The 14,585-nt window shown below is 41.5% G+C and overlaps 1 protein-coding gene across 3 annotated transcripts; it reads right to left on the reverse strand.

The window, feature by feature from the left end:
* Positions 1-4,984: 4,984 nt before the first annotated feature.
* On the reverse strand, positions 4,985-13,268 carry SAP18 (Sin3A associated protein 18). Of its 3 annotated transcripts, none has more exons than XM_059143929.1 (4): positions 13,026-13,268; positions 12,735-12,844; positions 5,652-5,774; positions 4,985-5,398 (listed from the first exon to the last, which is right to left on the reverse strand). In XM_059143929.1, exons 1-4 carry the CDS (start codon positions 13,251-13,253, stop codon positions 5,242-5,244), a joined length of 618 nt encoding a protein of 205 aa, XP_058999912.1. In that variant the 5' UTR covers positions 13,254-13,268; the 3' UTR covers positions 4,985-5,241. The 3 variants fall into 3 exon arrangements, with proteins under 3 accessions (XP_058999912.1, XP_058999910.1, XP_058999913.1); XM_059143927.1 differs by having other exon boundaries at positions 13,008-13,268; XM_059143930.1 differs by having other exon boundaries at positions 13,033-13,190.
* Between the last annotated feature and the right edge of the window lie 1,317 nt (positions 13,269-14,585).

Consider the following 14,585-nt stretch of genomic DNA (forward strand, 5'->3'; position numbering starts at 1 on the left):
AAGATGGAAAGAACTTCCAAAGTTCTCCTAACTTTGGAAGAGCAGTCTAGCAAAGGGGGTTGAGAAGAGGCCAGTGAAGGAGGAAGAAAGTATTTCAGAGAGTAATCAATTCTGTCAATATTGCTGAGAATCTAAGTGGAAAAACAGAACTGACCACTGGACGTGGTGAAACTGATTGACGGCACTAAGGTCACTCGGTCCACTAAGGACCCTAGGACCAGAGGTCTGCAGTGGGCTGAAAAAAAGGGGGGTGGGATGAAGAGCAAAGGGTATTTTAAAATGAGAAATAAATAATGCTGTAGTGTCTGCTAGTATCCCCAAATTGTTTTGTGATGGCCCCCCAAGTTCCATTTGTCTAAAACTTTTCTTTCCCTGACACTTCCCGCTTTTCTGCTATGATCCTAGTTTCTGTTGTAACTATGATGCTTCCAGGTTATCAAGTTAGGATCTTGCAAGCCTGTTCCTTGCTTAAAACCCTTGGAGTGTCTCCACATTGCTCTCAGAATGAAATCCAAGATCCTATGTAATCTGACCTTGAGGTTACTTCTCCATGTCCTCTTGCACCTTGTGCTCAGCCCTGCAGGCCAACTTTCCTTTCCTTTCCTTCTTTTCTGCTTCAGGGCTTCAGGCACACTGCTACTTTTCCCTACCTGCTCTGCTTAGCTAACACCCTCTCATCCATCTGCCCCCAGATGCCTGAGGTTTGTCTGCCCACCACTAGCCATTTAAAGGAAAAAAATATTATTTTCCTTGAAGAACTGACAGCCCTCCTCCAGGCTCCACCAAGCAATATCACCATCCCTGACTGGTGTGATCAGTGATGAGCATATGACCCATTAAGTCAGTGAGAGCCAATTCTTGGGACTTTGGGAACTGCTGGGAAACACCACTTCTTTTCTGGGGGCACAGAGATGCACACCTGGAGCTCTTGGCCACCATCTTCTCACCATGATGGGAATGGACCCCGAGCAGAAAAGAGCAAGAGTGAGCTGAGGTGTGACAACTTGGGAGTCTCATCATCTAGCTGGGCCCACAGCCAGCTCTCGCTAGCTGGAGACTTCGCAGTTAAATGCTTCCTAAACTGTACTATGCTAGCTGGAGTTTCCTTGTTATCTGAAAGGAGTTTCAGCTGATCTGTTTCAGGTCTCAGGTTAAATGTCACTTTGTTAACTTTCCCTGGCCCAAAGGTCCTCCTGCTTAGTTCTGAGCTCCCTATTATCCTTCACAGTACCTAGTAGAATTTGTTAGAAAATATCTTGTTATTTTAATTTTTTCCTCTACTACTGGACCAAAAACTCAGTAAGGGCAAGGATCTTGTTTGCTTTTGTTCATTATGCAGATACTTAGCAACTTAAGCTCCTGAATCATTTCATGGTAACATCAAACACCGAGAGCACACTATGCAGATTAACCAATTCTTAGATCAACTCTTATGAAGTAGGTACTATGGTCCCAACTTTTCGGATGAGTACACTGTGGCTTTAATGGCTGACTTAACTTTTCTGTGCCCCATTTCCCACCCCAGATCTTGGCCACAGATCTTTTTGACGGCCTAAGATCTCTGGGACTTGTTCCCTCCCCCATTCCCTCTACCACCATTGCAATTCTCACCTAGATTATTGCAGTAGCATCAGACATTCCTTTTTATCCTCAACTCCAGTCAAAACAGTACTTCAGTGCTCTAGGGACTGTTCCTTTTTCACATTCCTGCCTTTATTCATGCTAGATCTGTATCTGGAGTATAAATCCAACCCAACTTCTCTGAGTTCAGCAAGCTCAAATGCCACCTTCAGTAGCAACTGTCTTTGGCATGACCCTTTACCCTCCACCTTTTATCATGTTTATACGTCCATGACTAGACTGTAAGACTTTTTCCAAGGAGGACCTGTATCTGGGTCAGATTTATCTGTGTACCACACCAAGCCCAAAGTACTACCGGGAAGCACTTTCTAAATAAATTTTTATCCCCTGGTACAGTACTGGAAAGCGAAAAGGGTTAATCAGGAATCCTACAAATTCTGAGGGTTCCCAACAGTCATGCTACAGATTTTGAAAATGCCTCAGGAGGTTCAATTCATTCACAGTGGAAACTGCTTTAATCTCATCAATTCCTATCTGAAATTTTCTTAGGAGCTGCTAGCCTGGACAGGAAATTCTGACAGCTGAAAGCACAAAACAAGGAAGCACCAAATGCCTTTTTTCTTCTTTGTAAATTGCTCTTCACTGAATATTTACCATCAGGCACACTCAACACCATTTCATCGGCTCCTCCCAACAAGCCTTTGTGGCTGGTACTAATGAGAACACATTTCTACAGTAAATTATGCATAACATTCCCGGTTCATTTTTGCTTAGGAAGATTATTTTTTAGTATTAAGTATTAAAATTGCTTTTTAGACATTAGCTTATTTGCTTGGTATAGGGGGGATGAAAATCCATAAATAAACATACTTCCTGCAGGCTCCCAAGAAATTACAGCTGTTGGTAAAACAACCTGTATGCAAGCAAAAGAACACAATTTGAACACAGACCTCTTTTGGCAACTCTGGCCCTCCAACTGGAAGCAGAGACCGTATCAGTTAAGACACATGTTCTGGTTTGTATAAAAACTGAAACCAGTCCATACTCAGGACAATGCACCTTGGCAGAAATCAGTTACAGAGGATAACTTCCCTAAACAAACAGTAACCTGGGGGGTGTGGGTGGAAGCCAGGGTGCAGAGTTGAGGATCAAGTAGACCATCAAAGAACACCACTTTTGGAAATGTATTATTTCAACATCTGTTCAGTACCTAGGTTCATGTGACCCACTTGTGACCTGTTAAAGCAGGCTTCAATCTCACCTCTAAATGGGAACTAGTCTTTAGAGCTTGGTTGGGAAGGTTCATTGAGGGGAAACACTGTCAAGTTCCTCATGCCCAGCCCAGCACTCCACTGACTGTAATTCTGATGAACTGTTTCAGGGTGTGACCCTCTTGGGAGTCTGAGAAGTACTCAAGTCTGGAATTTGACTGAATAGAAAGAGGCAGGCTGAATTCAGCTCTTTATTGAAGAAGAACAGTTTTAAGTTTTTAGAATTCTAAACCTAACCTAACAGTGTAATAGCTCCTTCCCCCTCACATGCGTGTGTGCACTCACACACATGTGCACATGCCACCATCTCAAACATCACCTGAACCAGTGATTACTGTGGGTGTAATGGTCCCACAGCCACATATTGTAAAATCCAAATATAAATTTAACAGCGAGACTCCCTACTGAAGATCTGGTAAATAACTCAAAACACCAAGTTCACATATACTATGAGGAAACTCAAAAGATAGGCAAATTATAGGCAACACATGAGCTAGAACACATACTCCGAAGGGAAAATTTCAACTCCAGAAATACCTTCTGAGCAAACAAGGCAGTCAGGACACTAAGCACTGAGCATGGTACTGTCACGGTGACCATTTATTTCTATTTTATATTTGAGGAAACAGCCCAGTTACTTACCTATAAGCCATACTTACCAAAGCCAGAGGTAAATAAGGACTAAGTACAAGTCATCTGATTCTTAGCATTATGGTCAATAATAAATCCATCAGGTAGTCTTTAACTGTACTTTTCGTAGAAGACTGAAATCTTTAAAGGAAAAATTCCATATTGGAACCAGGCAAATAAAGCACTTTAAAGTTACTGGGAGAATAACCTGGAATTACAGGAGAGCCCTCATTGTAGTTCACGCCATATAAAAAACTGGCTTACAAGTCCTGTATTTCATTCCTACCTTCTTCTCTGCATAGTAAATCAGTTTCTTCCCCACAAATAGGAAGATAACCATGGTTCCTCTTCTCAAAAAAAAAAAAAAAATTGGTTTAAATTACTTTTATGACTGACAGAACTCAAGTCTATCTAATCTGAAAGCAAAAAATCTAAGGGTTTGTGGTGAACTTCAGAGAAGAGGCACTACGTCTAGGTTCTGGGCTGGTTCTCTGCCGCCTGGTGATGGGCTTTGCTGAAGGGACATCGATTCCACAGAACCATTACATTTAAAAGGCTGCTTCTGTATGTACAAGATAAAATGACTGGAATCTGACTGAAAATCACTGCTAGCACCTATTTGTTCATTTTGGAATATAAGTTTTCCATTTCCTACTGTAACAGACTATGGTAATTTAAGCTACTACACTCTGGCCACACTCTAGAAACTTCAAGAGGCGAATGTAATAGAGCCACAGAAGATTCAGATCCAGCTTTGACTACTTTATGGCTACTAGCTAATATTTACTGTTTCTTACAGGTCAAGCCCTAGAAATATTTAATCACCACAATCCCATGGGCTGTCCTCTCCATTTTACAAATAAATACCAAGAGATTCATGTAACTGGTCCAAGGCTGCCAAGCTGCTGGTGCAAAAATGTTTAGCCCAGCTTGTCTTCAGCACGATGCACGCTGACTCGCCAGACACTGATACAAGCCAATCCCTGGCACTGGTAACTGCAAGTGTCCATAGCCTCTATTTACTCAACTTCGCCAAATCCCTAGCTCTGCTCCCAGGTCTTGGGATTCCTCTTTTGTCCCTCCATTTTCAGACCTTCGAAGTAAACTTTCCCAACTTATCCTAAGTGCTAACCCTTGTTTCCTCTATACTGGTTCGTCTTCAAAATGCCCTATTCTCCCCATTTTTCAAACATAAAGAGCCCTCACCATGGCACCCACTTTCCTCTTTTTACATCACTGTACCTTGTTTTAGGCAGGTCCATCTCTTTGAGCAGACACAGCGTCTTCAACTTGCCTCAGCTCATGCTATTCCAAAATGCCACCTCATCCTTATTCTAACTGCAGGCAACAGTCCAGGCCACAAACTCGCCCTCTAATTCATCCCAAGGCTCTCTTAGTCAGCCCCATTTGGGCTTAAACATACCATCCTCCATTACTCAGCATAAACCCCAAATACTACATTAAACCCTGTTCCCGTGCCTTTATGAATTTTCACACTCTGGTTGATTGCACACATATATTTAACAATACAGTTTTACAAAGAATGCTAAGAGCACTTTTCTTTGTATTCTATGGAAGGACCAGAAACATATAGACTTTCTATTAATATCCATACCAAAGCACAGCCAAATCTAATTCCTAAATAGACGCATTACAATTTGTTTAGACTTTAAAGGCTTAATGGCAATGAGGAGGGGAGGAGAAAGAATTTATTTTACATAACTGAATGAAAAATAATTCAAGAAATAGTAAATAAAATTTAATATGGTCTCATGCGCCCCGAAGGTGGTGGTGCCCGATTTGGAGGTGTGATCGCTATGTCCAGATAGTCTCCTATTTGGAACTTCTGCGACTGCAGGGTCATCGAGTCATCAGTCCCCTTCCTCCCAGACATGGTGCTGCCAATCTCCTTTACTCTGCGGAAAAGGAGACCCAACTGTTAATGGATCACAAGTCAATGAAACTAAATATGCACTGCAAAGTAAACATGGGACTGGATTTGCTCCATATCTTATGGCACAATTAAAAATTAATTACTGCATTAAACTAAGCCAGAGTAATAGAATTTATATCCCCCCCCCCCAAACCAGAGACTTATTTAAAGGTGAGGGCTTATCCCTATCTATTAACCAAAGAGATTATAGGAATTAAAAATTAAAAGTTACCTACCGATAGCCAGGCCTTTTAGGATCTGTAAAAACAATTGCAAAATTGAAGTGTGTGCCCTTCTTTCTAGCTTCTGGGTAGACTTCTTTTACTAAACTAGTCAGTTCTTTCAAAGTTGCATCCATCCTGAGTTTTTAAAAGAAAACATATTTGATTAATCAATAATATAACAATAACATAACAAGAATATTGATATCAATGAGTTAATTAATTATGTGTGAATTGTGACCTGTTAGAATTACAGCTGTCAAGGTCTTATAGTTTAACTTTATTTTCTTTCTTTCTTTATTTTTTTAAAAGATTTCATTTATTTATCTGACAGAGATCACAAGTAGGCAGAAAAGCAGGCAGAGAGAGAGGAGGAAGCAGGCTCCCTGCTGAGCAGAGAGCCCGATGCGGGGCCCGATCCCAGAACCCTGGGACCATGACCCGAGCCGAACGCAGAGGCCCTACCCACTGAGCCACCCAGGCGCCCCTTTAACTTTATTTTTTAAGAGTTTATTTTTAAGTAATCCGACACATAACATGAGGCTCACATCACAATAGTGAGGTCGAGTCACATGCTCTACCTGAGCCAGCCCGGTGCCCCATGCTGGATTATAAAGCAGCTAATAATCCTATCTGCCCCCATAAACTCCCCGTACCAGCCCCAATGATCGAAATGTTAATACATTAAAGTCAGACTATTAGTGCTAAAAGGGAATGCAAGCTGGTGCAGCCACTATGGGAAACAGTATGAACATTCCTCAAAAAAGTTGAAAATAGAGCTAGCGTTGATCAACAAGTGCCCTGTTAACCGCAAAGATACAAATGTAGTGATCCAAAGAGGCACCTGCACCCCAATGTTTTTTGGTTTTTTTTCCTAAAGATTTATTTGACACAGAGAGATCACAAGTAGGCAGGGAGGCAGCTGGAGACAGGGGGAAGCAGGCTCCCTGCTGAGCACACAGCCCAATGTAGAGCTCTATCCTAAGACCCTGAGATCATGACCTGAGCCGAAGGCGGAGGCTTAACCCACTGAGCCACCCAGGCACCTCGCACCCCATGTTTACAGCAACAAGGACCACAATAGCCAAACTATGGAAAGAGCTCAGATGTCCATCGACAGATGAATGGATAAAGATCATGTGGTATATATACACAGCCCTCAAAAGGGAGAAATCTTGCTATGTGTAATGACATGGATGGAACTAGAAGATATTATGCTAAGCAAAATATGTCAGAGAAAGACAATTATCATATCTCACAGATATGTGGAATTTAAGAAACAAGATCATAGGGGAAGAGAGGAAAAAAATGAAACAAGATAAAACCAGAGAGAGAGACAAACCATAAGAGACTCTTAATCTCAGGAAAGGTTGCTTGAGTGTAGGGGGCTGGGACGGGGCTGCTGAGTGATGGGTCACTGGGGAGGGGAATGTACTGTGGTGAGTCCTGTGTGTTGTGTAACACTGATGGAATCACAGACCTGTACCCCTGAAACAAATACTACATTATATATTAAAAAAAGAAAAAGAAAAAAATAAATATACCTATCAAAAAGGGGGGGGCACTTTAGGGATTACATTTGCTATCTTTCGTTGCTATATAACATCTTACTGGCATAGTGATTTACTTTTTTAAGAGTAACTACTCCAAAAGTAATCCAATTAAATTATATTTCCTTATCTCTAAAGCATGTACTTTTCCACCTTTCATGTCTGAAGTTGGAATGCATCTTAGAATCAATGACAAGAAAGCATTTTCATTAAGATGTAGTATTTTTTCTTTCTAAGATGGAATCTAAGAGTTTTACATTAGATAGAGCCATAAAATCAATGAAACATGAAATTTTCTTTAGGACTAAGCATAGTTTCCTTTCACAGTACATATTCTTGCCCTGCAAATATTTATTTGAACTCAGAACTTAAAACAGTCCTTTGAGCTAATATAGCACAACCTGAAAAAAATCTTTCTAAACATGAGCATCTTGGAAAAAGTTAACAAACTATAATAGTGTATATTTTTATAGTTTTCTTTCATGACAACTGAAAGAATGAAATGGATGATGTGAAACTGAAACAACTTTGCCTACAGGGGGCCATAAAATGAAAACAAGGGACACTAGATACTCTCCAAGAATGTTCTCCCCAAAACATGCCCCGACTCTCCCCTAGTACCATCAAAACTACCATCACTGGGGCGTCTGAATGGCTCAGTTGGTTGAGCATCTGACTCTTGACCTCAGCTAGGGTCTTGAGTTTGAGCCCCATGTGGCGTTCCACAATGGGTGTGGAGCCTACTTAAAGAAAAATAACAAAAAAAAATCTCTTATTATCACTCACATCATTGCTCAGGCCATAAACCTGAAAGTTTTCCCCATCTCCATCCCGTTATTTCTTACCTCCTAAATACAGAGCATATAATTTTCTCCATTTTTCATCATCACGGATTTCTACACCTCATTATTTAACTGCCTTTGATTCATCTTCATCTCAGTTTTTTAAAGATTCTGTGTAAAGCTGTTGTCACATGAGTGACACCTGTTACCACCACCCAGGGAGGAGACCAACCACCTGGAGGATAGCAAAGAGCCCAAAAATGCCTTCCACTAGGAGCAGCAATCCCAGAATATCAACCTACTGCCTTAGCTTGCAGGTGCTGGGGTTGCCAAGACAGACACAACTCAGAGACAACAGAGGGAACAATGCTTTACTTGCACTGAGAAAAGACAGCAGAAGATATGCTTCATGAAGTGTGGATCCCCCCCATGACCTACAGGTCTCCCCCTGTAGCTGTTGCCCAGACAGTCTGCATGTACCCTTCTTGAGCTGCAGGTAAAGACCCCTGAGAACAGATACTGCAGGTCAGGTCCCATGCAATGGCACACAGGCAGAACAAAGATCACGTCAAACCGAGAATAGGGAAAGATACTCCCAAAGACATTTACCCAGCACAGTTGTGAGAGCTCTTTAACTATTTGCAAAAAACAGAACAAACAAACAAAAAAAAAAACCAGGGGCGCCTGGGTGGCTCAGTGGACTGAGCCTCTGCCTTTGGCTCAGGTCATGATCTCAGGGTCCTGGGATTTAGTCCAGCACTGGGCTCTCTGGTCAGCAGGGAGCCTGCTCCCCCACCCCCACCTCTCTACCTACTTGTGATCTCTATCAAATAAATAAATAAAATCTTTGAAAACAAAAACAAGAACAAAAAACCAAATGAAAAGACCCTTCTGGGCCCCAGGTCACTCTTACGTGGCCATGCAAGGAAGGGGTGAGAAGCTGTGCATGACTGCCTTTCTCCACTTGACGGATCTTCATGTTTCTTAAAGAGGCAGGAAAACCATATGCAAAAAGGTAGTAAATTATATCCCAAATTTCACCAATCAGAAATAACCAATGAGGGGCACCTGGGTGGCTCAGTGGGTTAACGCCTCTGCCTTCGGCTCAGGTCATGATCCTAGGGTCCTGGGATCGGGCCCTGCATCAGGCTCTCTGCTCAGCAGGGAGCCTGCTTCCTCCTCTCTCTCTGCCTACTTGTGATCTCTGTCAAATAAATAAATAAAATCTTTTAAAAAAATAAATAAATAAAATAACCAGTGATATTTAACATCACTTGTAGGCATCTTTTTTTACATATACACACTACAGAAAAAAAATCTTAAGATTATCAAGCATATTATACATACTAAGATTATAATTGTAATTATTTATTATTAATAATGAATAATGCAATTATCAATAAGGTAATTATTTTATATAATTATAAGTGTAATTCATGCTTCAAATATTACATGTATTTTTAATAAAACTCACATTTACTTGAGTTTAACAGAATAAAAAACAAGTAAAATTGAAGGAATTATAAAATTTCAATAGATTCAGTTCCCCTATCACCACCTAATTTTGTAAATTCTTATTTATTCTGTCAGAGTTCTACTCTGTTCTGCAACAATTCCTGGCTACTTTAACTCTGTCCCCATTAAGTCTGAGGCAAGACTGATTTTTTTAAACCCAATCTTCTGATGCTAATTACTCTGCATCAGCTATTCCATGGTACACCTTACATGATATGTGCAAGAAAGGGTCCTTTCTACCTTTCTAAAAACACTTCCCATATTGTCATCTTGTTCCTAGTGAACATGCGGAATTTGGTTTACATCTGTTATCAGTTCTGACAGTGAATCTCCTACAAGCTTCCAACCTGAGGACCACCTCCCTAGATCAGTAGTTGGGAGTGCCAAGTATTGCTTTCTGACCATTGGTCCAAAGCTTGAGTACACAGTGAGGAATGCAAGAGCTCTATTTGGGCTGAAGTCTTTGTGTTGCCAATGTGAGACTCAGTTTTGTGTCAGTTTGGCAAAGCTACAACCTCAGTTATTCAATCACAATAACAAAGTGTTACTAGATGGTATTTTGTGTATATGGTCAAAGTCTATAACCAGTTGGCTTTAAATTTAAATCACCCCAGTTAATCTGAGTAAGCCTCACTCAATCAATCAGAGTAGGCCTGATTTTATTAGTTGAAAAGGGCTTACGAGGAAAGCAGAGGCTTCTGTGCAGAAGAAATTCAAGCTGCTATGGGGAGCCTTAGCTCTTAAGAGTTCCTGCCTGGGGAAGAAAAAAAAAAAGAGTTCCTGCCTGGAGGTGCCTGGGAGGCTCAGCCTTAAGCACCCGTGTTAAGCCTCTGCCTTCGGTTCAGGTCATGATCCCAGGATCCGGGGATCAAGCCCGGCATCAGGCTCCCTGCTCGGCAGTAAGCCTATTTCTCCCTCTCACACTCTCCTTGCTTGTGTTCCCTCTCGTCAACTAAATAAAACCTTAAAAAAAAAAGAAAGAAAGAAAGAAAAAAGTTCCTGCCTGGCCCTTCCTTAGAGCTCACCTCACAGATTGGGGACTTAAGAGTTATCGAGGTAGCCCTCGGAATCATGTAAGCCAATTCTCTGCAATAAATCACTTCATAGAGATCTCCTACTGGTTCCATTTTTCAAGCTGAACCCTGATAGAGATAACTAGGTAATTCTCTTTCTATATAACATGTTTAATGATCACCCAAGCACAGGAGATTGACCACTCCTGTGGTGTCTGGCTTGTTCCCCCAACTCCCAACTCCACACAGTGCTTTGAACTTTGGCAAACTCAACTTGCTTCTGTTAGGCTCCTCTGGACTTCACTCCTTTTTCTCTGATTATCTTAGGACTGCCTATTTAGTCTCTCAGTCTACTTCTACAAACAGAGAACTCCCAAGATTTGTTGACTAATCTTCCTTCAATACTCCTTCTGGAAAAGGGGGCAGGGCTCTGCTGTCACACCAACCACTCAATCTTTTAGAATCTTTGTCTCTGGCCATCACTTTGAGGTATAACATAAGGTTGCCTTTCCTTATTTGGTTGCAGTTTAGGGATAGAGCAATTTAGGGCAGAGTTTCTTCTGCATTTTTTTTTCCTGGATTAGGAATAGAGGACTTCTAGAACAATCTCACTCTGCCATCTTCACCCTAAAGTTTTACCTAATTATTATTTATTATTTACCTAATTATTATTTATTGCTTTCTCCGTCAGACTGAACTTACTGCAGGGAGGGGCAGTACCTTCTTTCCTTCATACCCTCAGAATCTAACCACAGCACCTAACAAACAGAACTCTTACTGCTGGAAGAAGTATACACTTTAATCTCCAAACAGAGGTTTTCATCAATACATTAGTAACAGTTCTTCCTCCTAAGTTAAATCAACCTTTCTGGAACTTTATCCTGGAATGATGCTGAACTAAAATCATACTACATAAATTTAACAAGTACCTACAAAAGACAAATAGGGTCCCAATCTTTAAAAGAATCAAGTTTTACTATGCTGGGCTCACAGTTTAAAATTACACACCTTTCTGGGGCTGTAAAATGGTGCAGCTCCTGTGAAAAGCAGTTTGGCAGTTCCTCAGAAAGTTAAACATACAATAACAGTATGATCCAGCAATCCCATTTCTAGGTCTATACCCAAAATAACTGAAATCAAGGACTCAAAACAGATACTTGTATACCCAGTTCATAGCAGCGTTATTCACAAAGCCAAAAAATGAAAACTCAGGTACCTATCAACAAAAAAGTGGATAGACAAAATGTGGTACGTTGATACACACTGAATATTCATCCATAAAAAAGAATGAAGTTGTGTTACATGCTACAACACGGATGAACCCTGTAAATATTATACTAAGTGAAATAAGCCAGACACAACAAATACTGTGAGTCCACTACACAAGTGGACACAAATATCTAGAACAGGCAAATTCATATAGATATAAACTAAATTAGAGTCTAACAGGGGCAAGAAAGAAATGGGGAGTTATTGTTTACTGGGCACAAAACTTCTGCCAGGGGGTAAAAGAAAAAGTTTTGGTAATAAGTAACGGTTACACAAATGTGAATGCAATTCTACCACAAGACATATTTTTAAACCTTATTAACCTTTCACTGCTACTAACAGCTATTATGATGTCAAACTCAGGAAATATATGCAGCTCTAAAGATACGCTTGTAATATGTAATGGCCCTAGACAGACTTGGGGGTATAGAAGGTACAGGTAAGAGATAAACTTTAAGGGGCAGGTCTTCAGGAAACACACATCAAAAGCTTTTCCATTAAGCACCAGATCAGAAACCAATTGGTTATTTTTATTTTTTTTTAATGCACCCAAGGCCTAGTATTACACAGAAATGCTCTTGATGATAAATATCCCATGAGTCCTCCTTAGCATGTTATTCCAGTACCACTTATTTATGAGCCCCTTAACGGGAGCTATTGCATTTTATTTATCTACATATTGTATTTGTACCAGGCAGCCACAACAGTGATAGCCATCTTGGGGGTATCAATTCTTCACAACCCACAACTTTTGAACATTAAACCTAACAGTATTACCAGATGGCGTGAATCGCCTTTTACCTACCAGCTAAAATCTCTAACTTTCCGGGAGCTGGGCCCAAAGACCCCGAGTGACAGAAAGCAAAGTCGAGAGGCTATTTCTCCACTAGCACAGGGAATCATTTAATGTTACTGCCGGCCCCTCCCAACCCCCAGCGGCCGCGCCCCCCACCACCCCCGCGCCCTCACCAGGTGTAGATCTGCAGCTCGCTGGACGGTACATTTCCGCGGGAAAACTCGTCCATTCGGTGGTGGCGGCCGTTATTGGTGGTGAAAACACGCAGCAGCAGCGGGCACGTCTGAGAGCGAGAGGAGGAAAAGGAAGGGCAGAAGTTAAAGAAAACGACTGTGAGTTCGGAGCTCCCTTTCCTTCCGGAGATGCCAGGGCCTCCGAACTGCCCGGGGAGCAAAACACCGCCGCCTTCCGCACACAGGCCGCGCTCTCCGCCCCGCCGGGCCCACCTCCACCTCTTTCCGGACCCCATACTTTCTCCCGATCGATCGGTTTCTCCGGCTCCTTCTTAATTTCCTCCTGGGTAACGCGCGACTCCACCGCCATCTTCCTCCTACGGCCCGCGAGACGTTCCGTCTGACCTCCGACCCCTGCAGCGAGCATGAGAACGAACTCTCTCGCGAGGAGAAAGTCGAGGCTTTATAGAAGACCGGGGGAGGAGGGGAGGGGCGTTCGCTGGCGCAGGCGCAGTTCATTGTGCGGCGCCTGAGCCCGGGCCCGGCCGCGCTTGCGGGTTGCGTCCTCAGAAAAAGGCGGGCGTTGGCGTCCGCGGGGCGGAGCTTCTGAGGGATACTCGACTTGGTGGGTCTTTGGTGGTCTGGGACGTGATCACCAGGGATGAGCACAAGCCACACGAGCTTGCGGAGGCATTTTTCCTACGCAATGAATAAGTTAACCACTCTTAAGAGTGGTACAGGAGGTAAGTGAGTAAGCAAAAGCATATCTTTATTAGCAAAGTATCCTACTTTTTATAAAGGAAAAACAAGCTCTGAAATGCACCCGTGTATGTGGACCCTTGAGTGAAGACAGAAGACGCTCTGCAAAGCTGAGGGGAAGACAAAATGCCCTGCAGTAAGTGCTCACGAAATAATTAGTGATCTGAACGGGGGGAAAGTGAATTGGACTCTTCCCGCACCACAGTGGAGCAAAGACCGAAATGTGAACAGCAAAACTAGAACTTTGTGGATATAACATCATAAACTATCTTCATGATCAATGGATTGGAGCACCAAGAAAAAAAAAATCAATCAATAAAAAGCAAATCCCAAGATTAAAAAAGTAAATAAATAAAGGAACACATGCTATAAAAAGCACTAACCAGGAAAGATTGATAAATTTGACTAGATTTAAATTGAAAATACACACACACACACACACATACACACACAACCTGACCTTCAAAATACACCTTAAAGAAAGAAAGACAAAAACCACAGAGTGGGAAAAAATATCTATGATGCATGTGATTGACAAAAGCTAGTATCCAGGATATATAAGGAAAAGGACAGAAATCCCAATAGAAAATGGGTAAAATAATTGAATAAATACTTCTAAAATGAAAAAATCCAAATGACCAATAAACATATAAGGTACTCAAACTCATTACCAACCAGGGAATGCATTAAAGCCATAGTGATTGGCTTTAATTGATTGGTTTGTAACAAACTATACTCACTAGCTTGGCAAAAATTAGAAACTGATATTTGTTGGTAGACTAAAGGGAATCCTCTAATACTTGTGGTGAATGCAGAAACTGGTATACCCACTTTGGAAAGTAGTTTAGGATTATTTAATAAAGTTGAAGATATATATACATTAGATCCAATAATCTCACTGCTTGGTATATACCCTAGAGATAGGAGATCTTGATCAAGGGTATCCAGAGACATTATAAGAATGTTCTTAGCCATTTTGTAAGAACAAAAAGCTCAAAACAACCCCAGTTCCATCATGAAGACAATAATTCCAAGAATCGTGCTGTACTATACAAAAACAAAAGTACCAAACAGCAATGGAATACTATACAG

The sequence above is a fragment of the Mustela lutreola genome, chromosome 13 (genome assembly GCF_030435805.1).
Source record: "Mustela lutreola isolate mMusLut2 chromosome 13, mMusLut2.pri, whole genome shotgun sequence".
Taxonomy (NCBI): domain Eukaryota; kingdom Metazoa; phylum Chordata; class Mammalia; order Carnivora; family Mustelidae; genus Mustela; species Mustela lutreola.

Coding starts and splice junctions, on each gene's coding strand:
- SAP18 (XM_059143927.1), bottom strand. CDS start 13,253: ATGAACTGCGCCTGCGCCAGCGAACGCCCCTCCCCTCCTCCCCCGGTC. Junction 12,845..13,007: donor GGGTCCGGAAAGAGGTGGAG/GTGGGCCCGGCG, acceptor TCTCGCTCTCAG/ACGTGCCCGCTGCTGCTGCG. Junction 5,775..12,734: donor GAGCTGCAGATCTACACCTG/GTGAGGGCGCGG, acceptor TTAAAAACTCAG/GATGGATGCAACTTTGAAAG.